General features: G+C 52.1%; 2 protein-coding genes across 3 annotated transcripts in view; both read left to right on the top strand.

The window, feature by feature from the left end:
* C7H14orf93 (chromosome 7 C14orf93 homolog) overlaps positions 1-14267 on the top strand; it is a 28128-nt gene extending 13861 nt beyond the window's left edge. The window contains exons 3-7 of one of the 2 annotated variants that reach the window (XM_021099247.1): positions 1307-1627; positions 8095-8156; positions 8386-8489; positions 10397-10509; positions 10762-14267. In XM_021099247.1, coding sequence (XP_020954906.1) covers positions 1307-1627; positions 8095-8156; positions 8386-8489; positions 10397-10509; positions 10762-11181 — 1020 coding nt within the window. In that variant the 3' untranslated portion in view covers positions 11182-14267. The remainder of the gene's footprint in view (positions 1-1306; positions 1628-8094; positions 8157-8385; positions 8490-10396; positions 10510-10761) is intronic. The other variant, XM_021099248.1, reaches the window with a different exon arrangement.
* Positions 15399-25274, top strand: AJUBA (ajuba LIM protein). Its single transcript, XM_021099246.1, has 8 exons — positions 15399-16809; positions 20182-20283; positions 21963-22030; positions 22149-22211; positions 22932-23062; positions 23147-23198; positions 24194-24262; positions 24709-25274. Exons 1-8 carry the CDS (start codon positions 15774-15776, stop codon positions 24832-24834), a joined length of 1647 nt encoding a protein of 548 aa, XP_020954905.1. The 5' UTR covers positions 15399-15773; the 3' UTR covers positions 24835-25274.

Consider the following 26449-nt stretch of genomic DNA (forward strand, 5'->3'; position numbering starts at 1 on the left):
GATGGGAAACTAACAGATGCGTTGCCACTTGAGAGACAGTGGGAGGTCTGTGAGCTCTCCTCCCCCGAGTCCTCCCTCTGCCCTGTCTCTTTTCCTCCTCCCCCCTCGACGAGGCCCAGGCACCCAGGCAAGAGTAGGGCAGCAGAACACACAGGGTCACCAGGAGGGAGGAGACTCCCAGCCCATCTGCTGGATCTGAGGAATGAAAGTCCCCCTCTGGTGTCACGGTGCAGCTAGTCACTGCTTCCCGAAGGCCTGGCCACGTGCGTGGGTGATGGCCTCACAGTTTGTCCCAGCCTGTGCCCCATCCCCACCCCACCCGACTGTGGAGGAGGAGGAGCTGGGAAGGAGAGGAGGCGGGAGGTGCCAGGCCAGGCAGTGCCCTGAGCTGTGGTTCTTTCAGGCAGGGAAGTCTTCCAAGCCGACAGGATGGAATTAGATTTCGCAGCACAGAAAGCAGCTCACAGGTCTATAAATCTCAGCCACCTCCCCCGCTTCTTTCTGTGTCGTCCCCCCCCTCACTGTTTTGTTTTCCTGGCTGCAGAAATCCCCCCTCCTTTCTTCTTCTCTCTCTCTCTGCCTTCCTCCCTCCTTCCTTCCCCTGCCCTGTGTGTCCTTGAGTGAGGGCATAGGCAGGCAAGCAGATGTCAGGGCAGCAACAGTCAGATGTGGCCGGGGCAGGATCAAGGTGAGGGCACACGCTGGCCTCACAAAGGGAAAAGGGGCACGGGGGAGGCAGTGCCAGCCTCTCTAGAGGTTTCTGACTTTATAGCTCCCTCCTTTGCTCCCATTTTTCTCCCGTTTCTCCTCTTTACTGTTGTTCTTTTCTTTTCTTTCTTTCTTTCTTTTTTTTTTCTTCCTTTTTTTTTTTTTTTGTCTTTTTAGGGCCACACCCATAGTATATGGAGGTTCCCAGGCTAGGGGTCAAATCAGCGCTACAGCTACCCGCCTATACCACAGCCACAGCAACTCAGGATCCAAGTCACCTCTGTGACCTACACCATAGCTCATGGTGTAGCTGTGTAAGCCAGATCCTTAACCCACTGAGCGAGGCCAGGGATCGAACCCGAATCCTCATGGATACTAGTCAGGTTCGCTACCCAACACGAGGGGCCCTTACCCACAGGAAGTGTCTGCCCCACACTCCCACTGGAGTCTCAGAGAAATAAGCCATGGACCACCACCGACTGGGCTAGATTCCCCCTGCTTCCCACTCCCTGTTCACTATACTTGGCCCAAGAATGATGGTTAGCCGTCTTCCCCTACCCCTGGATGGCTAATAGGCTGTTCTTTTTTATGTTCTTAGCTGGTGGATGATTATGTGGCCTCTGAGGGTGCAGTGCAGCGGGTGCTGGTCCCTGCTTACGCCAAGCAGCTTTCACCAGCCACACAACTGGCTATCCAGAGGGCCACCTCAGAGACAGGGCTGGAAAATGGAAGCAAGCTGCCACCACCCCGTCCCGAAGACATGCTCAGTGCCGCCGCGGCCCTGGAAGGTGCCTTGGAAGAGCCAGGCCCTGCAGCAACTGGGGAGCTGAGACACTCTCTAGGGTTTACCCCCTCCCCATGCAGGACCAGAGGGAGTGGGCAGAAGAACTCCAGGCGCAAGCGGGATCTGGTCCTATCTGTGAGTGAGCTCCGTTTCTCTAAGTTTTTCTTTCGTCTGGAAAGAGAAGTGAAGAGTGAAGTGGGGGTTGATTTTAAACATCCCCTATCAAATGAATGGTATCCTGAATTGCTCTGGAGTGGGAGGGGCGAGAAGACCAAGCCCCAGGGACAGATAGTCCCCTGCTATCTGCGGAACTTCCTTAGGTTTTTTTTTTTTTTTTTTTTAAGATAGAATGATATCTTCCTTTCAAAGATAAGGGAATTATATCCCATCTCCTAGTGATCTCTGAATCCTGATGGGAAGAAATTTAAGGGGCTGAGCAGATTGACTACGGCAGGGTAGCCCTGGAAACTGCCTGCAGATTACCTACCAGTGCTCAGGGTGAGCAGCAAGGGGCCCCTTGGGCAGAAAGGCCAAGGTTTCCTGAGGTCGTCCCACCCCCCAAAGATTCAGAGGGCCACCAGACACTCAGCTCGGCTATAAAGGTTTGGAGAGTCTAGTGATTCCTCTTTTTTTTTCTTTTTCTCTTTTTTCTTTTTACTGCTGCATGTGAGGCAAATGGAAGTTCCCAGATCCAGGGGTGGAATTGGAGCTGCAGCTGCAGCTTACACCACAGCCACAGCAACTCTGGATCTGATCCACATCTGCAACCTACACCAGTTTTCGGCAACACTGGATCCCACTGAGCGAGGCCAGGGATCCAGCCCTCTTCCTTATGGATGCTATGTTGGGTTCTTAACCTGCTGAGCCATGATGGGAACTCCCAATTCTAGTGATTCTAAGAGCTCTTGGTACCGGGGAAGGTTCTGCCTTTGAAACCTTGCAGTGGCTTGGAGTCCTAGGAACATCGCTAATCCTATGGGGTGAACGGGATGCTGCCCCCACCCCACCACAGTTATTCAGCCTAACATGTCAATAGTGCCCAGGTTGAGGAACCCTGCCCTAGGGTGATCACAGACCTTTGGATCAGCTTTGTCCCCCCAAACATCTTTCTGATGTAACCATGGGAGTGTTCTTTAGCCATGTAACGTTCATATTGACTGTAATGGGTTTCCATTCTCTGGATAGATGCTGAGGCAGTAACTTGAGTATTCTGGTTAGGAGTGGAGGTTACCACTGGCATCCGCTAAATCTCATCACAGTATGTGTAGCTCATTTCTTCTTGTTACTGTCTTAGTAAAGATTGAAAATGGATGATTACCACTTGAATCCTTTATTTATATTACTTCTTCCTTTTTTAAAAGTTTTGTTGAAGTACAGTTGATTTATAATGTTGTGTTACTTTCAGATATACATGTATACACACACGTGTGTGTATATATATATATTTTTTTAAATATTCTCTTCCTTTATAGGTTATTGCATGATACTGAGTATAGTCCTTGTTGGTTATCTATTTTATATATAGTAATATGTATATTTTAATCCTAACCTTCTTCTTTTTCCTGAAAGATCTTTCATTTGATTTTTTTTTTTTTTTTTTTTTTTGCTTCTTAGCGCTATACCCATGGCATATTGAGGTTCCCAGGCTAGGGGTCCAATCAGAGCTACAGCTGCTGGCCTATGCTGCTGTGCCTACGCCACAGCCACAGCAACGCAGGATCTGAGCCGCATCTGCAACCTACACCACAGCTCATGGCAATGTCAGATCCTTAACCCACTGAGTGAGGCAAGGGATCAAACCAGCAACCTCATGGTTCCTAGTTGGATTCATTTCCGATGCGCCATGACGGGAACTCCTGATTTGTTTTTATATTGACGTACTCCCCCCGCTTCCCCCGGCCCCGGGAGGGAAGGCACCATTCATAATCAGTATCAACTGGTTTCTAACTTTTTTTTTTTTTTTTTGTCTTTTGTCTTTTTGTTGTTGTTGTTGCTGTTGCTATTTCTTGGGCCGCTCCCGTGGCATATCGAGGTTCCCAGGCTAGGGGTTGAATTGGAGCTGTAGCCACCGGCCTATGCCAGAGCCACAGCAACGTGGCATCCGAGCCGCGTCTGCAACCTACACCACAGCTCGCGGCAACGCCGGATCGTTAACCCACTGAGCAAGGGCAGGGACCGAACCTGCAACCTCATGGTTCCTAGTCGGATTCGTTAACCACTGCGCCACGACGGGAACTCCTCTAACTTTTTTTTTTTTGTCTTCTAGGGTCGCACCCGTGACATATGGAGGTTCCCAGGCTAGGAGTCTAATTGGAGGTATAGCTGCCGGCCTACACCACAGCCACAGCAATGCCATATCCTTAATCCAACCAAGCGAGGCCAGGGATCAAACCCCCAACCTCATGGTTCCTAGTAGGATTCGTTAACCACTGAGCCACGATAGGAACTCCCTGGTTTCTAACTTTCACTTCAAATGTTGGTTATGTTCAGGGATCTGTCACTTATCAAGAACAGCAAATAGGTGTAGTTTCTCTGTTATGGATTTCCAGCCCAAGAGGGCACTCTTGTTGTCGGTGATAGAAATGGAGGCCTATACCTAAAATACATTTCAAAGGACTCCCCCCAAATTCATAGAGTTTCAATTGTGAATAAATGTGTGATAATTATATTTGGCATAAAATCAGGGGTTTTGATCACTTGCATTCCTCTCGTGCCTACTGCCTCCAGCGAGAGGTCTGGTGATGAGGCTAGGCTTCTTCCTGACCTTCTCAGGACTCAGTGGAACTGGGGGCCTTCTGGAGGACAGCATGCCCAGTCATCATGCTCTCTATTACAGCTCGTGAAGAGGACCAGTCAGGGAATCTCGCTACCCATCACAGAGAAAGATATAAAATGTTCTTGAGGAGAATTCCCGTTGTGGTGCAGTGGAAATGAATCTGACTAATACCCGTGAGGATGCAGGTTCAATCCTTGGCCTCGCTTAGTGGGTTAAGGATCTGTCATTGCCATGAGCTGTGGTGCAGGTTGCAGATGTGGCTTGGTTCTGGCATTGCTATGGCTGTGGTGTAGGCCAGTAGCTGTAGCTCCGATTTGGCCCCTAGCCTGGGAACTTCCATATGCCCTGGGTGCGGTCTAAAAAAAAAAGGGTTATTGTCTTAGTCTGTGGGTTTAGAGGGAGAGGGAGAATTACAGACTTCACTATTCCAACCTTTAGCTCTGGGAAGGAATCAGAGAGGTATCTCTAATCTGCTGAGGCTGCTGGGTTGCTGCTAGGGATCCAAAAGGACTAAATCAGAATTTTTTTTTTTTTTTTGGCTTTTTAGGGCCGCACTTGCAGCATATGAACGTTCCCAGGCTAGGGGTCAAATTGGAACTGCAGCTTCTGGCCCACACCACAGCCACAGACATGCCTCATCTGAGCCACGTCTGCGACTTGCACCATAGCTCATGGCAACACTGGATCCTTAATCCACTGAGCAAGGCCAGGGATCAAACCCACATCCTCATGGATACTAGCTGGGTGCATTACTGCTGAGCCACAGTGGGAACTCCCAAATCAGAATCTTAATTCCTTGGACTGCTGCAGATCCCAGCCACCTATTGGGGAAATTATTTATTTTTAGCTCACTCAGGGGGTAGGTTAGCCAGCAGCCTTTACAGTCTTAACACTTATTGTCTAGAGTATTTTCCCTTTCCACTTCAAGCCTGGTTTGATTTTTATCAGCTGATCTTTTCCAAGCCACTTGAATTGGAACCTATGCAACTCCTCCCTCCTTTTTCTTTTCTTTTCTTTCTTTCTTTCCTTTTTTTTTTTTTTCCTTTTTTTGAAACACTTTCAAATTCTTTCTGAAGCATTCACCCATCCTCTTGTGACTTCTCAAGTTTGGACCTCTAAGAGGTAAAGTGACTATCAAATATGAAGCTAGTACTATAACAGTCTTTTTCATAGAGTGGAGACCCTAGCCATAAAGAGGTAACAGTAATTTCCTAAGTTAATATGGTCAGTCAGCCATTGGGGTAGGAGGGTAAATTGGGCATTTCTGAATTTGAAGCTAAAGTCCTGAGATCAGGATCACATCAATTTGGGACTTGGCAGTTTCCATTGACTGGAGGACCTTGGAATAAAAACATCATCAGAAACAACAAAACTGGAGTTCCCATTGTGGCGCAGCGGATACGAATCCAACTAGGAACCATGAGGTTGTGGATTCCAACCGTGGCCTTGCTCAGTGGGTTAAGGATCTGGCATTGCCGTGAGCTGTGGTGTAGGTCGCAGATGAGGCTCGGATCTGGTGTTGCTGTGGCTGTGGCATAGGCCAGCGGCTACAGCTCCAATTAGACCCCTAGCCTGGGAACCTCCATGTGCTGCGGGTGTGGCCCTAAAAAAGACAAAAGACAAAAAAAAAAAAAAAAAAAAAGAGAAACAACAAAACTAAATTTAATAGGGATAAATGTAAAATCCTGCATTAAAGTAAAAAAATAAAAACAAAAACAAAACCCACTTGCAGAATGGTGGAGATAATAATCCATGTGAAAAATGGATGTGGGTTGACTATAGTGGACTTGGGCTGACTTCAAGCTCACTATGAGAGAACCTCGAAACACTGAGTACAGATGCTCTTGCTAAGAAAGGTAATAGCATCTTGGATTTCATTCCTAGAAGTACAGAGTTCTGCTAGGGGAAGTAATACTCCCCTTGGCCAGACCTCAGTGGCTGAGTTAGAGTCGGTTCCAGGTGTCACGTTGTAAGAGAGACACTGGAAAATCAAAGAGGCTCACAGTTTCATGAGGAGTCCAGCTGGAAAGTGGGTTGTGAGGAATGGATGAGGGACTTGGTGTTTGCACCAGATAAGAGACGACGTGGGGCATAAATGAAAGCAGTCTTCAAATATTTCAGGTGCTGTTATGGGAAAACAGGTCAGATTTTGGAGCATCTAAGGCAAAGTTTCTTAACAATTAGAGATGTTCAGGAGTTCCCATCATGTCTCAGCAGTAATGAGCCCAACTAGTATCTATGACGACTTGGGTTCGATCCCTGGCTCTGCTCGGTGGGTTAAAGATCCAGCATTGCTGTAAGCTGTGGTGTAGGTCGAAGATGTAGCAACGGATCAGGTGTTGCTGTGGCTGTGGTGTAGGCTGGCAGCTACAACTCCAATTTGACTCCTAGCCTGGGAATCTCCATATGGGTGTGGCCCTAAAAAACAAAAACAAAAGGTGTTCCCATCATAGCAAAGCAGAAATGAATCCGACCAGGAACTATGAGGTTGTGGGTTCGATCCCTGGCCTCACTCAGTGGGTTAAGGATCCAGCGTTGCCGTGAGCTGTGGTGTAGGTCAAAGATGCGGCTTGGATCCTGTATTGCTCTGGCTATGGTGTAGGCTGGCAGCTGTATTTCTGATTTGACCCCTAGCCTGGGAACCTCCATATGCCGTGGGTGTCGCCTTAAAAAGCAAAAACAAAAACAAAAAAACAATTAGAGCTGTTCATTAGTGGAATAAGCTGAGTCAAAAACTCATGAGAAGCCATCATTAAGGGTATATAAGCAAAGCTGAAAGACAGCCAGTCCCTGTCGTGGCTCAGTGGTTAACGAATCCGACTAGGAACCATGAGGTTTCGGGTTCGATCCCTGGCCTCGCTCAGTGGGTTAAGGATCCAGCATTGCCGTGAGCTGTGGTGTAGGTCAAAGACGCGGCTCAGATCCAGCATTACTGGCGTAGGCCAAGGCTACAGCTCTGATTAGACACCTAGCCTGGGAACCTCCATATGCAACAGGTGCGCCCTTAGAAAAGACCAAAAAAAAAAAAAGCCTGTTTAATGATGTGAAAGAGGTTGCATGATCAAGTCTCCAAGTTCCTTTCCCATTTCCCATTTCTGTTATTTCAGAGCTGTGCTTTTTGGACCATGATGTGGGGGCCCATGGGCTCTGTGGTAATGTGCAGAGGGAGATACCTGGGCCATTTTCCTGGGTCACCAATTTTACTAGAGGATTTTGGAAGACACTTTCATGTTAAGAGAAATACAGATACAGTGTGAAGAAAGTTTTAAAACTTCCGAGAGCACAGGGCTGCAGAAAATGCCCACCTGCAGTAGCCCTGGTGTATATATTTGCTCTCTCCTTGCTGTAGGAGTCTGTCTGTGGAAACGTCTGAAACCCTCTGCTCTAGTGATTGTATTCCCCAGGAGTGGTAAGACAGGGATAATCTTGGAGGCTCCACATAAATTAAATGAAAAGGAAAAAGGAGGGGGGACTCCATTAGAAATACTAACTTGGATAGGCTCTCTGGTTAAGAGAAGTCATCGCATTGGGGATCTGGAGTTGCCGCGAGCTGTGGTGTAGGTCGCAGACACAGCTTGGATCCTGCATTGCTATGGCTATAGTGCCGGCCAATGGCTGCAGCTCCGATTCGACTCCTAGCCTGGGAACATCCATATGCTGAGGGTGTGGCCACCCAAAAAAAGGAAAGAAAGGACGTCGACAGAAATGGTACCTAAACTACAGGCAGGATTCTGGCAGAGGACCCCGTGGAGACAGCGCCTAGGGATCAGGGGAGAGTTTCATCATATTTGCTCCTGGCTTGATTCTGTTTGTTTGTTTCCCCTAGAAATTGGTCCACAATGTGCATAACCACATCACCAATGACAAGAGATTCAATGGGTCTGAAAGGTATGATCTTCTTGAGGGAAAAGAATCGTAAGGAACTTCTCCAAGGAGAGGAGAGGAGAGGGGGCTGCTCCAGTATAACAGTGAGGCTACAGCTTCCATTTCACCATTGCTGCTCGAATCCTGTCTCAGGCGGTGGAGGAATTTACCACCAAGTTGATCAGGGATGGGAACTTCTTTGTCCAGCTTGTAAGATGCTCACTGCCTTACTCACTCTTTTCTCTTGTGGCAGCATCAAGTCCTCTTGGAATATTTCAGTAGTGAAGTTCCTTCTGGAAAAGCTCAAGCAGGAGCTGGTAACCAGTCCCCATAATTACACTGACAAGGAGCTGAAAGGTAAGAAAACATGAGTGAACGCCCATCCCATCCTTCCTCCATCCCCTGTTCCTGGCCAAAGGAGAAGAGGCATGGAGATGATTTAGGTGGTTTTGAAAATCGCAGACTTTAAAAAATTGGTTTTGGCTCTTCTTCTCGCCTACATTATACACAGGATTTTTCTCTAATTGCCTTTTCATTGCTCTATTCAGTTGGAAATGAATATGGGAGAAAGAAAGGGCTAGAACACCATTGTGTTTTAGGCTCACGTAGGGCCTAAATCTAGGGTATTAGGAAAAGGAGGTCAAAATCCAGGCCTGCCCTTCTGTCCCTAAATATTACGTCCTGGGTTATTTATTTATTTATGTTTGTTTGCTTGTTTTTTTGGCTGCACCCACAGTATATGGAAGTTCCCTGGCCAGGGATAGAATTTGAGCTGCAGCTGTGACCTATACCACAGCTGCAGCAATGCCAGATCCTTAATCCACTATATCAGGCTGGATATCAGACCCACGCTGCACAGAGACAACGCCAGATCCTTAACCTGCTGCACCACAGTGGGAACTCCTAGCCTGGGTTTTCTACTTTCTTGCTTTTCTTTGTCTGTAGCATTAAGAAAGCTTTTGCAGGAGTTCCCGTCGTGGCGCAGTGGTTAACGAATCCGACTAGGAACCATGAGGTTGCAGGTTTGGTCCCTGCCCTTGCTCAGTGGGTTAATGATCCGGCGTTGCCGTGAGCTGTGGTGTAGGTTGCAGACACGGCTCGGATCCCGCGTTGCTGTGGCTCTGGCATAGGCCGGTGGCTACAGCTCCGATTCGACCCCTAGCCTGGGAACCTCGATATGCTGCGGGAGCGGCCCAAGAAATAGCAACAAAAAAGACAAAAAAAAAAGAAAGAAAGCTTTTGCAGGAGCTCCCATTGTGGCTTAGAAGGTTAAGAATCCAACTAGTGTCCATGAGGATGTGGATTCGATCCCTGGCCTCCCTCAGTAGGTTAAGGATCCAGCATTGCCACAAGCTGTGGCATAGGTCACAGTTGTGGCTCAGAGCTGGCATTGCTGTGGCTGTGGTGGGCAGCTGCGGCTCTGATTTGACCCCTAGCTGGGGAATTTCCACCATATGTTGTAAGTGCAGTTCTTAAAGAAAAAAAAAAAGGAAAAAGAAAGAAAACTTCTGCTGGAGTTCCCTGGTGGCTCAGTGGGTTAAGGATCTAGTGCTGCTGGGAAGAAGCTTCAAGCCCTGGCCCCCAGGAACTTCCATGTTCGTGTGGCCAAAGGAAAAAAAAAAAAAAGAAGGAAAGAAAGAAAAAGAGAAAAGAAAAGAAAGCTTCTGCTGAAAAAGAACTTGTAATTTGCTGTTAGCCAAGTAGAATGGGGGTAGGTTTAACTGCAGGTGGGGGAAGGGAGTTACTGAAGCATTGGGGTTGTCTTTTTCTAGTGGGAGGAGTTTGTGTTGGAGATGGAGGGGATAGAGAGAGCTAAACCTGAGAGGAATGAATGGATGCCGAGAAACCCATCTTCTAAAAGGTGGTTCTCAGAGTTCCCGTCGTGGCTTAGCAGTAGCGAACCTGACTAGGATCCATGAGGATGTGGGTTCAATCCCTAACCTCACTCAGTGGGTTACGGATCTGGCGTTGCTGTGAGCTGTGGTGTAGGTCACAGATACGGCTTGGATCTGGCGTTCCTGTGGCTATAGTTTAGGCCAACAGCTGCAGCTCCAGATTTGACTCCTAGCCTGGGAACTTCCATATGCTGTGGGTATAGCCCTTAAAAAAAGTAAACAAAACAAAACAAACAAAAAAACCCTACGAAAAACAAAAGGTGGTTCTCACCCCCTCCACCCAGTAGTGTTAGAGCAAAAACAAACAAGCAAGCAAAACCACAGCTGAGGACCTTGCTTTCCACTGCCTCCCTTCTCCCTCCCCACTAGGAGCCTGTGTCGCTTACTTCCTTACTAAGAGGCGTGAGTACCGCAACTCCTTGAACCCCTTTAAAGGCCTGAAAGAAAAAGAGGAGAAGAAACTTCGAAGTCGTAGATACCGGGTAGGTTTCTATTCTTTTCCTTTCAAGATACTGAACTCTAAACCCTAATGAGCCACAGTGGGAAGGGCCAGAGGACGTAGCATCTAAGAGCAGGGTTGAGATCCAGGAATAGAGTGGAGGAGGAGAGGAGCCAGTTCTAGGATGTGACCCAGGTTCTCTTGGGCACAGATTTTTACACAGCCTTCCTCCTACCCGAATCCCTTCCCCAAACCTGTCTCCCTTGCTAATCTCTGTCCTGGGCTCCTACCTCAGCTTTTCGCCAACCGATCCAGCATCATGAGGCATTTTGGCCCTGAGGACCAGCGCCTGTGGAAGGATGTGACGGAGGAGCTGATGTCTGATGAAGAGGACAGTCTTAATGAGCCAGGTGTCTGGGTGGCCCGGCCTCCCCGTTTCCGGGCCCAGCGCCTCACGCAGCTCTGCTACCACCTGGACGCCAACTCGAAGCATGGCACCAAAGCCAACCGCGTGTATGGGCCTCCCTCGGACCGCTTACCTTCTGCAGAGGCCCAGCTCCTTCCACCAGAACTTTACAATCCTAATTTCCAAGATGAGGAGGATGAGGGAGGTGATGAAAATGGACCTGTCTCCCCATCTTTTGACCAACCCCACAAAACCTGCTGTCCTGACTTGAACTCATTCATTGAAATCAAGGTGGAAAAGGATGAGTGAAATCTGTACCCAAGACTAACTCTGGCATCTGCCTCTCCCCTGTCCCTGAAACAGGTGGCCACAGGGCATCCCAGAATAATGAGATGTGTTCAGCAGTCTGAGAAAGCAAACCTGCCTCTCTTCTTAACACGGTCTCCACTGGAAGTGGAAGCTGGCAGCTCTGTTGGGATAAAAGGATTTATCTCCAAGGGGGGGAAATTCCCCCCACTGTGAATGGCAAGCCAGAAAATGCTTATTCCTAAGCATGAACAGTGCCTCGGACGAGCCTGGGATGAGAAAAGGAGAAGGATGGGTGGGTCAAAGAAACATAAGGCCTTCTTGACATATGTACCCTGATCTCAGTTGGTTCCCTCCTCCCCAGTTTCACTCAAAGCCCTGGGAAAGCAGCCCTGGTCACACCTTCTATGGCCCAACTGCTGGTCTTGTTCTGCAGTGGCAGCCGCACAGGACCAGGTCAGGGTCATACTGCCACCTGGTGGACAACTTCAGTCATGGGCTTGATTTTTCTGAGCAGAACACAGGCTGCATCCCTATTTGGGAATTGGGATCTAGGTGTAATAGCTATTGTTTATTGAATTATATAAGGAAGCTTTTATTATTCCCATCTTACACATGAGAAAATTAAGACTTAAAGAGGTCCCCCATCTCACCAACAGCTGCTTTTCCACCATGTGGCTAAGCAGTATACATGGCTTGGTAGCTATTTTTTAGTCCTGTCAGCCAAGCTGTATTTTGAAGAAGTGGTGTGTGTGTGTGTGTGTGTGTGCGCGCGCGCACACAAGAGTGCACATGCAGAATGCACACACATTCACATACGAAATGTGTGCATTTTAGGTGGATTGAGAAGTAAACCAGCTTTCTATTACTTCTACTTACTAGGGGTCTGACGGTACCATCTAGGAGCTCTGGACATACTGTTGATCGGGTTAGATGTTGATCAGAAGTTTTACTGTCTAGTCAGGAAGCCAGGCATTTAAAAAGGCAATAAAGTGAAAATTGTGACAGGGTGATGGGGGAGTGTAGGGTGCCATGGCTCTGTATTGCAGGGGTAGCTAACCTGCTCTGGTGGTCTGGGAAGGCTTCTCAGAGAGAGCGGTACTTAAATTGATACCTGGGAGTTCCCATCATGGCTCAACGGAAACGAATCTGACTAGTATCCATGAGGGCGCAGGTTCGATCCCTGGCCTCACTCAAGTGGGTTAAGGATCCAGTGCTGCCATGAGCTGTGGTATAGGCTGCAGACACAGCTTGGATCTGGCATTGCTGTGGCTGTGACATAGGCCAGTGGTTACAGCTCTGATTTGACATCTATCCTGGGAACCTCCATATGCCCTGGGTGCAGCCCTAAAAAGAAAAAAAAAGGAATTTCCGTCATGGCCTAGCAGTTAACAAACCCAACTAGCATCCATGACGATGTGGGTTCAGTCCCTGGCCTCGCATAGTGGGTTAAGGATCTGGCGTTGCCATGTAGCTTGGATCTGGCGTTGCTGTGGCTGTGGTATAGGCCAGCGGCTACAGCTCCAGTTGGACCCCTAGCCTGGGAACCTCCATATGCAGAGGGTGAAGCCCTAAAAAAAACAAAAAAAAATTTAATTGATACCTAAAGTGGTATTTAAACCAGAAGGGAAGGAGAGGCCAAGAGAGTTTTCCAAACCTAGGGAACTGCAGGTACAAAAGTCCACAGGCAAGAGGGAGCACAGACAAGGTGCAATTCTACTGCAGAGCTGTTTGGGGAGGTGTGTGTGTGGGGGGGGGTGATGCTGAGAGAAGAGACTGGAGAGGTAGAGAGACCCTGTGAAATACTTTAAAAGTATAGACTCTAATTCAAGGGCAGTGAGCAATCACTGATAGGTTTTAAACAGGGAAATATGATCCTCAGGGTATGAGATGGATGGGAGGGAGAAAGCTTCAGCAGGGAGACTTTTGCAGTGGTCCAGGAGAGAAGAGATGGTGGTGTGTGTGTGTGTGCGTGTGTGCGTGTGTGCGTGCGTGCGTGCGTGCGTGCATGTGTGTGTGTGTGTGTGTGTGTGTGTATGTGTAGTGATGTTGATGAGGGAAGGACAGATTTGAAAGATAATTTGGAAGCAGAATTGACAAGACTTGGTGATAGGCCTTGGTGATAGGATTTGAGGTTAAGGGAGGGGGACATAAGGTCAATATTCAGATTTCTGGCTTAAGTAGCTAAGTGGTTAATGGCGCCATTTGCTCAGGAAATGCTGGAGGAGCCAGTTTTGGGAGGCAGGGAAGGTGAGGTCAGTTTAGGGTGTTGTGTACCTTTGAGACAACCAAGTAGAGGTGCTAGTCGTCAGCTGAGTTTTTAAGTCCAAGAGAGTCTAGGCTAGAGATACGGACTGAGGAGTCATCTGTGTATATAGAGCCTAAAGTCCTGGGGAGGGAGAATAGGGCCTGTGGAGCTCCTGGCTCTAGTTCAGCCTATAGAGTGGTTACCCCGAGGTCATGAGCACTGCTGGCACCTGCCCTATCAGAGTGTCCCCCTTTCACTTGTGTCTGCTTCCTGTCATCCCCTGAACACCCAAGTTCTTGATCCCAACTGTGCCTACTACTGCCACTACCAGCTCCCGGATGGGCCTCCTTTAATGGCATCTCAACTTTTCATAAGATTTACTCTCCCATTCTAACGCCAAAGGAGCAAAGCTCCCAAATGTTAGAAAATGTAGGTAATTGGAAGGAAGCATCCAGGTTCTCCTTCCCCATGGGGAGACAGGAAAGGAGGGAGAAGCTTATGGCTGATTCTGAAGATGGCACGCAACAGCAGGTTCTGGATGCAACCTGAGAGCTCCCCTGGGTTACTAATGCTTTCAGTCCTCCTTGCTTCCACCCTAAGAGTAAACTCTCCTCTGGATCAGAGAGATGCTGTAGCCCTGACCAGGGAAAGAGGCTGATTCTCAGGAGAGATGAGGGCAGGGAGACAATGCAGCTAGGGCAGAGAAGCCAAACAGTTTGTGCCAAATTAATTTCCCCAAAGATATTAACCTCCTTTCCTTCCCCTTTCCCTAAGGCCACACTAAGATTGTAAAAGGTGTTCAGAATGTTGAAGTGAAAATAATATGCATGATTTGTTTGCATATAATTTTCATACTAATTTACTATCCAAATGCAAAGGAGTTATTTTCCCTCTCCATTTTCCCCCACACCCTACCCCATGCCCCTGATGTGCTGGTCTGGGCAAAATCCATTGGCTGATATTTAATCAGGTATGTTCAGCTTCAGCCAGGGCTTCCTCTTTTCCTTATTCTTGAGCCTCCTAGTATGGCCAGGATTGGCCTCTTTTGCTTTTCCACCTTGATCATTTTCACTTGCTATCTCTTCTAAAGAACATATTTTTTCTTCCGCTTAAGTTGATACTTACTCTTTATCACCAATCTCCTGTGGGCCAACCAAGGGCGAGGCCTTTGCTACCCCTAAAAACCAGGCCTTCTATCCCCAGTCACCAGAAATAGTTGCTAAAAATCTCATTTCCCAACACCAGGGGGTGTCTATCGATCCCTCTATCAGCCCTACCCTGAAGGTAGAGATTAGTCCCAAGCCTTTTTCTCTCTCCTTTCACACACACACTCTAAAACTCCCTCCCTCCAACTGCAGAGTTTTGGATTCAGAAAGTTGTCTTTGCATTGCAGCTTATCTGTTTGTCTCTCATTCTCTCTGGATTCGCACAAATTTGTCTTTTTCTTGGCCTATTCAGCCTTCGGTCTCTGCAACACCCGCGATCGATCCCCTTTGGTCTGCTCTCTTTCTTTCCATACCTGTCTTCCACAACCTCTCTATAAGGGCTTCCTCGCTCTGAACCTCTCTGTGTATCTACATTTCTTTTCTCTCCCTGTCTCACTATTTCTGTATCAGTCCCTCCTCATCTCTCCAGCAGTCCTCATACTAGGAACAAAGTCACGGTGTTTGCGCAGAACAAGCCTCGCGTCGCCGGGTCCCGGGCCGCGACATTCCACGGTGCCCCTCCGCGCATTCCAACTACAAACAAAGAGTTCCCCTCCCCTCCCCCACTTTTTCCTGTCCCAATTCTTGAGTGGTGTAGTAGCTATTGCCCAAACTGCCCCTCGCCCTTTTTTAGCCGTCAGTCGGCGGATCTCCAGTTCCAGGACAGTTGGCACCAGCACCCGCTCTCCCCTCCTCCGGCGCACCAGATTCCTGCGCCGACACCCCTGTTTCTTTCGCACTCAGCGCCCCGCCCCTCCAGGAAAGTAGATCCGGCCAGGCAGACAAAAGTTTGGGAGAGAAGTTGGGTCCGTGCTGAGTGTGAGAGCGAGGGGGGCGGGGGCCGGGGAGAGTGGGGCTGCCGGGTGAGTCGGCTCGTGAACAGATAGACCTGCGGAAGGCACAGCCACGGCCGTCGGCCCTTCTAGCCTTGCTTAACCCCTGATGCGCGGGGGGACGCAACCCCTGTCGCTGGGGGATGCTGCGGGATTCTTGGCGCGGGGCATCCAGGCCACCCGCTAAATCCCGGTGCCTATCCTGTGCCCCCGGGGAACCCGAGTCCAGCCGCAGGGAGAGAGAAGCGGCCACCGAGACGCTGCAGGGTGCCGGGCGGGGAGGGGGCTGGAGTCCCCAGGCCCGAGGGCATGGAGCGATTAGGGGAGAAAGCCAGTCGCCTGCTAGAGAAGTTAAGACTCTCGGACTCCGGCAGCGCCAAGTTCGGCCGCAGAAAGGGTGAATCTAGCCGGTCTGGGTCTGATGGGACCCCCGGGCCGGGAAAGGGGCGTCAGAGCGGATTAGGGGGACCTAGGAAATCAGGGCCCCGTGGAGCTACTGGGGGACTTGGGGATGAGCCGTTGGAGCCAGCCCGGGAGCAAGGCCCCCTGGATGCTGAGCGGAACCCCCGCGGCTCCTTTGAGGCGCAGCGCTACGAAGCCTCCTTTCCCGGGGTGCCACCTCCCACCCGGGCCTTGCCTCTACCTCAGTCATTGCCCCCTGACTTTCGGCTGGAGACCACGGCCCCAGCCCTAAGCCCCCGCTCCAGTTTTGCCAGTAGCTCAGCCAGCGACGCGAGCAAGCCGTCCAGCCCCCGGGGCAGTCTGCTGCTGGACGGGGCGGGGGCTGGTGGAGCCGGAGGTAGCCGACCCTGCAGCAATCGTACCAGCGGCATCAGCATGGGCTATGACCAGCGCCACGGCAGTCCTCTGCCTGCCGGGCCTTGCCTGTTTGGCCCACCCCTGGCTGGGGTTCCGGCAGGCTATTCCTCCGGAGGGGTGCCGTCCGCCTACCCCGAGCTCCACGCTGCCCTGGACCGACTGTGCGCTCATCGGCCGGCCGGATTCGGCTGCCAGGAAAGCCGCCACTCATATCCCCCGGCCCTGGGCAGCCCGGGAGCTCTTGCCGGAGCTGGAGTAGGAGCGGCTGGGCCCTTGGAGAGACGAGGGGCGCAACCCGGACGACACTCGGTGACTGGCTACGGGGACTGCGCCGCTGGCGCCCGATACCAGGATGAGCTAACAGCGTTGCTGCGCCTGACAGGGGGCACAGGTGGGCGAGAAGCCGGCGCCCGCGGGGAACCCTCGGGAATTGAGCCGTCGGGTCTTGAGGAGCCGCCGGGTGCGTTCGTTCAGGAGGCTGCCCGGACCCGGATACGGGAGCCGGAGTCCAGAGAAGACTACTTTGGTGAGTGAGAGAAGTGGTGAGGGACGGGGAGGGACCCGTCACCGCATTTGGTTCCCCTCTGCCCCGACGGCCAAAACTGCCTGCGCCAGGAGGTCGGAGGCAGAGACTCAGGGCTAGGAAAGAGGCAAGAGAAGAATTCCCTTCCCACTGGGTTTCAGATGGACCACAGGCACCCTATTCCTGCTAAATTCACCCCCTCCCTGTGTGATCTCCAGTTCCTCAAGCTTTAGAGCCTGGGTTTTTCTCGGTAGGAGGCCTCGTAGGGAGGGGACCAAGTGGGGCCGTGAGAGCATCCCCCATCTTGCTACCCCCTCGGCGGTGGTGCCCCTGCAGGCTCCTGCGCGCCGCGCCCCCACCCGGGCCCAGGCTCCGCCCGCAGGAATTCGGGGAATGCGCGGGTGGGGGGCGGGGCGGGCGGGCAGCGTGCGTGCCGGCTCCTGCCCGGGCGCTCCAGGTGCCCGCGGGCGGGGCCGGTCGCGCGGCGCAGGGCGGAGGTGAGGTGCAGGGGGTGGGGGAGCTGCCTCCTAACACGCGCGGAGCTGTGGCTGCCGCGGTCGGGGATATGGAGCCCGAGGAAAGAATGAAAGCCCTGGGACGAAAAGCAGGGACCCTACTGCTGACCGGCCCCGGACCTGCTGGACCTGCTGGCCGGGTGCCTGCGTGGGCATTTAAGAGCTGGTGGCTTCAGATTCTATTTTCCCCATCCTCCGGAAGTCAGGGCAGAAGTCTTGGCCACCCGGACAGCATCACCCGTGGATGGTTGACGAATGTGTAAAATTGCCAGAAATAACCTGGCCTTCGCATCTGGCCATAACCCGCTCAGAATTCAGGCACGAAGTAGCCCCTTACTTCCTGCTGCTAAAGAAACTTGACCGCTACCTTTCGCCCCCACGCAGTTACCTTCCAGAAGTATTAATTGATCATATGTCTCAGCTATGGAGGGAGGCTGGAGGCAGTGGGATCTTGAACCATCTTTCAGCCAAGACCCACAAGTACCACATCACTATATTAAAACAACCAGCTAATCTGATTGTGACAGGAAGTACAGGAAGTAGAGGCCTCACCCCCAGGGCAGTGGGTCTCTAAAGTGTTCGCATCATCTTCTCACCTTTCTCACCATCCATGTTCCTGCCCTGGGCCCCATGTTCTAGAACTCTGTGGCTAGAAATATAAATAGGGAGAGGAACCCAGCCAGGGAAGGAAAGTTGGAGAAGAGGTTCAGAGGTAACAGGGCTGCCGACTGGAAGGGCCTGCCAAGTTCAACTCCATTTCCCCCCCCCCCACTCCACCCCCACCCGAAAGGGACAGCCCAGAGCAGATGATGCCTTGGTCAAGGGAGACTAAGTGACAGGATCCTTTTAGCAGTTTCCTTTTGAGGCCCTGGAGAAGTGGCTGATGGGTGGAAAGATGTTTCAACTAAGCCATCAGAACCAAAAGGGAGGATCTGGGAGAAATTGCAGTAAAATGGCAGGTAGAGCCTAGGTGTGGATATGCTGGGTTAGAGGAGGTGATCGGACACGCCTGAGCAGTTGGCTTGCCCAAGATGTCCAAGGCTTTCCAAAGAAATGGCTCTGGGAGTTCCCATCATGCTCAGTGGTTAACGAACCTAACTGGTATCCATGAGGACGCGGGTTAGAGCCCTGGCCTTACTCAGTGGGTTAAGGATCCTGCGTTACCATAACCTGTGGTGTAATTTGCAGACGTGGCTCAGATCCTTTGTGGCTGTGGCTGTGGCTGTGGTGTGGGCTGGCAGATACAACTCTGATTGGACCCCTAGCCTGGGAACCTCCATATGCCATGGGTGCGGCCCTAAAAAGACAAAAAGAAAAAAAAAAAGAAAGAAAAAAGAAATGGCTCTGACAGGGCCCCCTGCATGGCAGTCTTGGGGCAGAGCTCCCTTCCCCTGGGGAAGCCACATTTTGACCCTGGTGTGTGTGTCTATGGGGGGCTCCTCTCCCTGGGGGCCAGGTGGCCTCCTCTGATAGGACCCTCAGCTTGACTGTACCCTCCTCCTCCTGCCCCTAGTAGGGGCCCTCTTCTTTGGCTGCAGCCTTGCCCAGCTGCCAGAGGGCGGGAGCAGGACAGGCCTGGGCCCATCAGCCGCTGCAGCTGCCGCACGGGCTCCCAAGCCCCTGGGCAAAGACTGGGATGGGCCCCAACAGGCAAGGAGTGTGGCAGTGTGCCGAGGGGGGGAGAGGTGGGGCGGCGGGGTGAGTCGGGCCCGTTGGGATCTGCTCCCCAAAGACAGGCTCTAGCCCTCACTCATGGGCCTGGAATTGGGGAGTGGAGGGAGGGAGGAACACACCCAGGAAAGGCGGGCGCCACAGCCAGGTGTTGCGTATTTTAGGGGGGATGTCAGGGAAGACTGTTTGGGCTCTGTTCCTCCTGTGGTAGAAGATGGCAGCGAGACATTAGGGGTTCTGCTGCCCTTCCCCCCTCCTCTGCCACCCTCAGTCCCTGGAACACACCCTGCATTCTCAGCAGTCACCTCCCTAGAGGAGTCACACACACTCGGTCCCCTCTGCACAGGGCTCTCTGCTGAGCCAGATCCTACTTTCCATCTTTGGAAGCCTAGAGGTACAGAAAGGTCATTCTGTGGCTGAACAGCCGCAGTCGATTTTACAGATGGGGAAACTGAGGACCCTGGGAGGCTCTCTGGGCCTGGCCTGCTTTCTCTAGGAGGTTTTTTCCAGTCTGCCACTGGGCCCTTACGGACTCATCTCTCTGACTGTCCCACACAGTGCAGCTGGGATCACAGGGCTCCCAGGCAAGGGTCTGTTTAGTCTTTTCTCCTCAACATAAACCAAGTATCTGAAGTCCAGGGATCATATCTTTGACTTTCTCCAATTTTCCTCAGTATGGGCACGATGTTTTTGCTAGGCATTAAATAGATATTTAGAAAAGACCTGTTAATGGAATTCCCATTGTGGTGCAGCAAAAACAAATCCGACTAGTAACCATGAGGTTGTGAGTTTGAAACCGGCCCTCGCTCAGTAGGTTAAGGATCTGGCGTTGCCGTGAGCTGTGGTGTTAGGTCGCAGATGCGGCTCGGATCCTGTGTTGCTGTGGCTGTGGTGTAGTCTGGCAGCTGTAGCTCCGATTCGACCCCTAGCCTGGGAACCTCCATATGCCGCGGGTGTGGCCCTAAAAAAGAATAGGGAAAAAAAAAATACCTGTTGATTAGTCAGTAAACAAGTATACGTTGGCCCAGCCGAGACCACGATATATCTCATCTCCTCTCTCTTCCCAGAAGGGAGCCCATCAAAAGGAGGCTGCAACGGGTGGTCCTCTGCCGTCAGGAACCATGAAAACTCCCTGGTTTTGAGCAAGGGGAGCGGGGTGTGATGCTCACAACCTCTTCTCTCTTCTCAGGCACCTGCATCAAGTGCAACAAAGGCATCTACGGGCAGAGCAACGCCTGCCAGGCCTTGGACAGCCTATACCACACCCAGTGCTTTGTTTGCTGCTCCTGCGGTGAGTGAAGGCCCCGTGAGTGAAGGCCCCCACCTGACCAGACCTTCTTCGAGACCAGGGCCTGAGGCCCCAAGCCCTCCCCGCACATTCGCACTCCCAAGTGCCCAGGGCAAGCAGGGCTTGTGCCTCTTCATTTGCTAGCCTGGTCCCCACCTTCTCTCTTGCGGCCCTTCTCTGTGCTCTACCTGGCTCTCCCGCCCACTCCCCTGTGTTGGGTCAGCCTGTTGGAGTCAGCCCTCCCTTTTAGCCTCTTCCCTCCGCTCTGTTCCTCCCTCTTTCTTCTGCCTTCCTGCTTGCCCAGCCTGGACTCCCTCCCAGCCCTCCGGCCTCTCCTTCGTGGGGTTTGGTCTTGGGCAGTTGCCTGGGGCGACAGTGAAAGACTGGAATGTGGGAAGGGCGGGGTGGGCTGGGGGAGTGGGGTAGCTGTGGGGTGGGGGTGCGGAGAGGGGGGTTTTCTCTTGGCTGGTCAGAGTTCAGCCACCTCGCTGGAGTGCAGGCCACCGGGCCATGCCAAGCTGATGACATCACGCTCCAGGAATGCCTGCTGCTGTTAGCTCAGGAGGCCCGCCTGGAGAGGGGGTGCTCCCAGCCCTTCCCTCACCTCCCTCATTTGCCCCCCCCTTCCCCACTGCCTACCCACTCCGATTCCTTTGCTGAACCTTTAATCTCCTATCTCTGCCTGACTCTAGCGCTCAGCTTTTCTCTCCCTGCCACTCCCAGAGTGTTAGGTTCATCTCTCTGTTTGCCCTTCTGTTTATAGGGCCTCTCCTGGGAATGTCTCTTTCCTTCCCTCTGCTCCCCTGTGTCTCATGAGTTTTTAAGTCAGCTTTACTAAACCCCTGGGCAGAGCTGGAAGTGGGGATTTGGATGAGAAGAGGGCAGAGGTGGGAAACGTGCCCATTCTCCGCCCTGGTCTCATTCCTCCTCATACCTGATAATTTAGACACCCTGCAGCAGTTCCTGGGTGTTGGTTTCACGGGGAAGCTCCCGCCTTGTCTGCCTACAGAAGATCCTGGACTGCTTCTGACCCCCGAGACGCTGGGTTCCTCTGAGCTTGGGGAAGCAGCCTAGTGCAGCAGGAAAGGGGACCGACTTGGCTCCCAAACAAAGCGCTTTGTCCCCAGCAGCAGTTCCACTATGTCCTGACCTCCATGGAGCCCATCCCTGGGAGACAGGCAGTGCTAGGAGAACAGGATCACTATGTTCAGGCAAAGGGGCTCCTGAGTTGAAAGGTCCCAGAGGGCAAAGTCCCTGACAGTGTGATTGTCTCTGAGCACATCGTATGGCACCTTAGAGCTCCTTGATCTTGTCCTCCAGCCTGTGGTTGGCTCTGCTTCCCAGGCGGCTCTGTGAATGAGCGTGGGCACCGGAGAGGAAGGCACTCATTGAAAGCAGGGTGATAAAAAACAATAATAATAATAAAAAGTAAAGCAGGGTCAGAGAAAACTGTTGAGGAGGCAGGGGCTGGAGGAGCAGCAAGCGGGGGAGAGAGGAATTGACAGGCTGAGATCAAAGCAAAGGGGAATTGCATCAGGCGGAGTATTTGCTTGGGGAGACGGGACAGACAGCAGTTAGGAGGACAAGCACTAAAGTCCAGATTTAAATGCATCATGCCTTGTGCGGGACACCCCGTGCCTGGACCCTGGGAGAGGCTCCAGCCCCTTCTCTACTGCTTCTAGGGCGAACTTTGCGATGCAAGGCTTTCTACAGTGTCAACGGCTCGGTGTACTGTGAGGAAGATTATCTGGTGAGTGAGTGGTCCCTGGTCCTGGAATTGGCTTCCGCCCCCTTCTTGGTGGTCCTCTGGGGTTCTACCCATCAGGTCATTCTCAGCCTGTTAACATCCTCTCTTGATCTCCTCCTAGTTTTCAGGGTTTCAGGAGGCAGCTGAGAAATGCTGTGTCTGTGGTCACTTGATTTTGGAGAAGGTAAGAAAAGCATCTTCAGCTGAGACTGCGAGGCTCAGGGGCCAAGGGGAGAATCAGGAGCTAAATGGATACTGAGAAAAGGCTGGGGGAGGAAACCTCCCAGCAATCACTTGCATCCATTCCTCTCAGAACAGCTGTTCATGGTGGCTTCTTTCTGCCTGTGGGATCAGGTCTGGACTCCTCAGCCTGCCGCCCCCAGGCTTCTATGATCCGGCTCCTCCCTAACTCTGCAGCCATAGCCAGGTCGAGTGCCTAAGCTAGGAGTATGGGGTCCTGGGTCTTAATCCCCTTCCTGTTACTGACTGGGATCAGCTGGAACTCAGTTATCTGTTCTCTAAGGAGGGACTGGGTTGGCGTGGTGCTTCACAGCTCTGGCAGCCTAGCAGATCACCTGGGAAGAAGTAAAGAAAAATACCAACACTGGGCATTACCAGAGACTGTGCTGAATACTTCTGGGTGGGACCCAAGCATTGATGGGCTTAAAACCTCCCTGGGTGACCCTGATATGCTGCCAGGGCTGAGAAACACTGGCCTGGATGCTCTCCAAGACCTTTTTCAGGGCTTCTGCCTCCATTTGAAGACCCTTGGTCCTCCCAGATTACATAGCAGTGTTCTGGGAGGAGAGCAGCGGCTCTGATGGGGTTGGCAAGAACAGCAGGGAACGTCATTGGTAGCCGGTAGCCAGAGAGTGGAGACTGATTCTGCTTCCCCCTGGGCCAGATCCTCCAGGCAATGGGAAAGTCCTACCACCCAGGCTGCTTCCGATGCGTTGTTTGCAACAAGTGCCTGGACGGCATCCCCTTCACCGTGGACTTCTCCAACCAGGTGTACTGTGTCACCGACTACCACAAGTGAGTCCACCCCTTGGGGTGTGGTGTGGAACTGGGCTCAGGGATTTCCCCCTCCTCAGCTCATCTCCATCCTCTCTCTTTCAGAAATTATGCTCCTAAGTGTGCAGCCTGTGGCCAACCCATCCTCCCCTCAGAGGTCAGTATGTCTGGGTCCTCCCGCAGGGCAGCCAGTGCTGCGGCCGCTGGGGAGGGGCTGGGGACATGCTGCCTGGCCTCCCATGGGAGGCAGTGGTGCTGAGGAATGTATTCTGAGAAGATTCCCGTGTGACTCTGCTCTAGGGGTCACCACCCTGACCCCAACATCCGGGCCTGGACTTGTCTGACAGCCTCACTGGGCCCAGCCTCCATCTTTTTGCTCCCAGGCCAGAGAAATAGACTTTCTTTGAGGTCAAGGTCACCAGCTCCCAGATTAGGGGCTAGAAAAAGGTGGAGAAAATCCTCAGGGCCGGTAGGAGGGGGTCAGAAGTGATTTCTGCCGTGTGTGCCAAAAGTGAGCCTAGGGAGCCAAGCCAAAAGCCCATGAGGAACCAGACCCTGTTGAGCTTCCCCGCCCCCGTCTTAGCCTGCTTATGCGGCCTGCCCCTTCCTTCCGCTTTACTTCCCCCACAAATGGGAGAGGTAGGTAAGGCCCGAGCCCCTGGACAGAGGGAAGGCTCTGTGAGGGGACAGGCCCTCTTGGAGGCAGCACCAAGGAAGGAGAGGTGGAACGTTCGGTAGGGTTTGCAAAGGTCGTCAAAGCTACAGATGATGGAATTCCTGTTGTGGCACAGCTGAAATGAATTGGACTAAGAACCATGAGGTTGTGGGCTTGATCCCTGGCCTTGCTCAGTGGATTAAGGATCCAGCTTTGCCGTGAGCTGTGGTGTAGGTTGCAGACGTGGCTTGGATCCCATGTTGCTGCGGCGGTGGTGTAGGCCAGCAGCTATAGCTCCGATTAGACCCCTAGCCTGGGAACCTCCATATGCTTTGGGTGTGGCCCTAAAAAAAAAAAAAAAAAGAAAAAAAAGCTACAGACGATGGCAGAGAGGTTCCGGAGGCCTCTGTGTGATCTCCCCATTTGGGTGGGGGCGGTGGTGGTGGGGAGTTCTGGTCATGCTGCTCCTGTGCCCATGGGCGTGTGCGTTATTTCAGGGCTGTGAGGACATTGTGAGGGTGATATCCATGGACCGAGATTACCACTTTGAGTGCTACCACTGTGAGGTGAGTGTTGGGGGCCCCAGGCTCCCAGAGGAGAGTTGGAATGGGGTTAGGGGAGTGGAGTCTGTAGGAGAGACACAGGGCCCAGGAAACCAGGAAGGTGCTCTGACCCATCGCCAGCCTCTTCCTCATCTGTCCTTCAGCCACTGTCTCTGGGCCTGGTTGTTTAGTCCTTTCTAAATCTGGCTTCTCCAGAGTCAAGACTTCTAAAACTAGGGACTTTCCTGGTAGCAGCTGGAAGTGGGAGCCCATCTCATTATTTCTGCTGTAGCAGCGACACCTGGTGTCCAGCTGAGGTATTTTCTCGGGTTTCTCTTCTGGGAGTCCATCCCCTCCCACACCCTCACCCCCCTTCTTCTAGTCGTTAGGAGTCTGGTGTTAAGCAGGGCAGACTCCCAAGATGTCCCCGGTGCCTGGGCTGAGGTGAACCAGGCGTCCTTCTTCCCTAGGACTGCCGGATGCAGCTGAGTGATGAGGAAGGCTGCTGCTGCTTCCCTCTGGATGGGCACTTGCTCTGCCACGGCTGTCACATGCAGCGGCTCAATGCCAGACAGCCCTCTGCCAACTACATCTGAGATGCAGTCACCGCTGCCGCCACCACCACCACCGCTGACAAATTCCTCTGGCCAGTGGGCCCCTCTGAGGCCAGGTGGGGCAAGCAGTGCACTCTGCAGGCCTGGCAGAAGAGTCCTCCAGGGAGGGCCCCAAGGGCCAGCGACCCAAAGATCAAGACATTCCAAATGGATTGTGGAGGAGGAGCCCTCCAGTTGCTAGAGTGACTGGCCTTTTTTCCACGTGTGCAGCCTGTGCCGTAACATATAATTCAGGCACACACACAGCCGGGTTCCAGTACCTTCTAAAGGAGTTCTCTTGTGGCACAGTGGAGTAAGGATCCGGCATCATCGCGGCAGCAGCTTAGGTTGCTGCTGTGGCACGGGTACGATCCCTGGCCCAGAAACTTCCATATGCTGCGGGTGCGGCCAAAAAAAATAAATAAAAATTTTTTTAAAAAGGGCCTGATGCTAGTCTGTATCTCCAGTATACATTTGTGTATGAGTCAGTGTTTGGATTCTGGTTTATAGGAAGAGAGGACAGCATGGGAGCTCCTTTTTGTATTTTTAGGGTCACAACTGCAGGATATGGAGGTTCCCAGGCTAGGGGTCGAATCAGAGCTGTAGCTGCTGGCCTACAGCAAAGCCACAGCCACACCAGATCCAGGCCACATCTATGACCTACACCACAGCTCATGGCAACCCCAGATCCTTAACCCACTGAGGGAGGCCAGGGATCGAACCTGCGTCCTCATGGATACTAGTTGGATTCATTTCTGCTGAGCCACAAAGGAAACTCCTCTCCTCACTATTTTATACCCTGCACATGGGGCCAGTCATGTTCTTCCTGCAGTATCTTTTTTGTTTGTTTGTTTGTTTTCTAGGGCTGTATCTGTGGCATATGGAGGTTCCCAGACTAGAGGTCAAATCGGAGCTGTAGCCGCTGGCCTACACCACAGCCAGAGCAATGCAGGATCCAAGCCTCATCTGTGACCTACACCACAGCTCACAGCAATGCCAGATCCTTAACCCACTGAGCAAGGCCAGGGATTGAACCTTCACCCTCACGGATGCTAGTCAGAGGCCTTAACCACTGAGCCATGACGGGAACACCTATGGTATTATTTGATGAGGTGGAAACTGGACATTGAGTTACTTCTTGGCCACCACCCCCCTTTCTTTTTTTCTTTTTCGACTGCACCCACCTCATATGGAAGTTCCCAGACCAGGGATTGAATCCTAGCCTGAGCTGTGACCTAGGCCACAGCTGCAGCAATGCCGGATGCTTCACCTGATGTGCTATGCACGGGGGATGGAACAGTGCCTCCGCAGAGATAAGCTATATCATTAACCCACTGCGCCATGGGAAACTCCACTGGCCCGCTTCTGTCTGTGGACTAGGAGAGCTCTTTACCCTCCCGATGGGAATGGGAGCCAGCTCTGGGCAGGCCTGTTACCTGTAGTTCCTGTTTCTCAGGGACACATGTGGGCCAGGGGAGGCTCGGTGGCTGCCTGTATGTGGTTCTTCTTCCCCTCAGCAGGGGGAGGTAAGGACTGGGCCTCTGGTGTGGAGTTGCTGGGTAAAATGTCTAGGTAACCTCTAGTCACACTGTGTACATCTCTCAAGCCCATTGTGTGC

The sequence above is a fragment of the Sus scrofa genome, chromosome 7 (genome assembly GCF_000003025.6).
Source record: "Sus scrofa isolate TJ Tabasco breed Duroc chromosome 7, Sscrofa11.1, whole genome shotgun sequence".
Lineage (NCBI taxonomy): Eukaryota > Metazoa > Chordata > Mammalia > Artiodactyla > Suidae > Sus > Sus scrofa.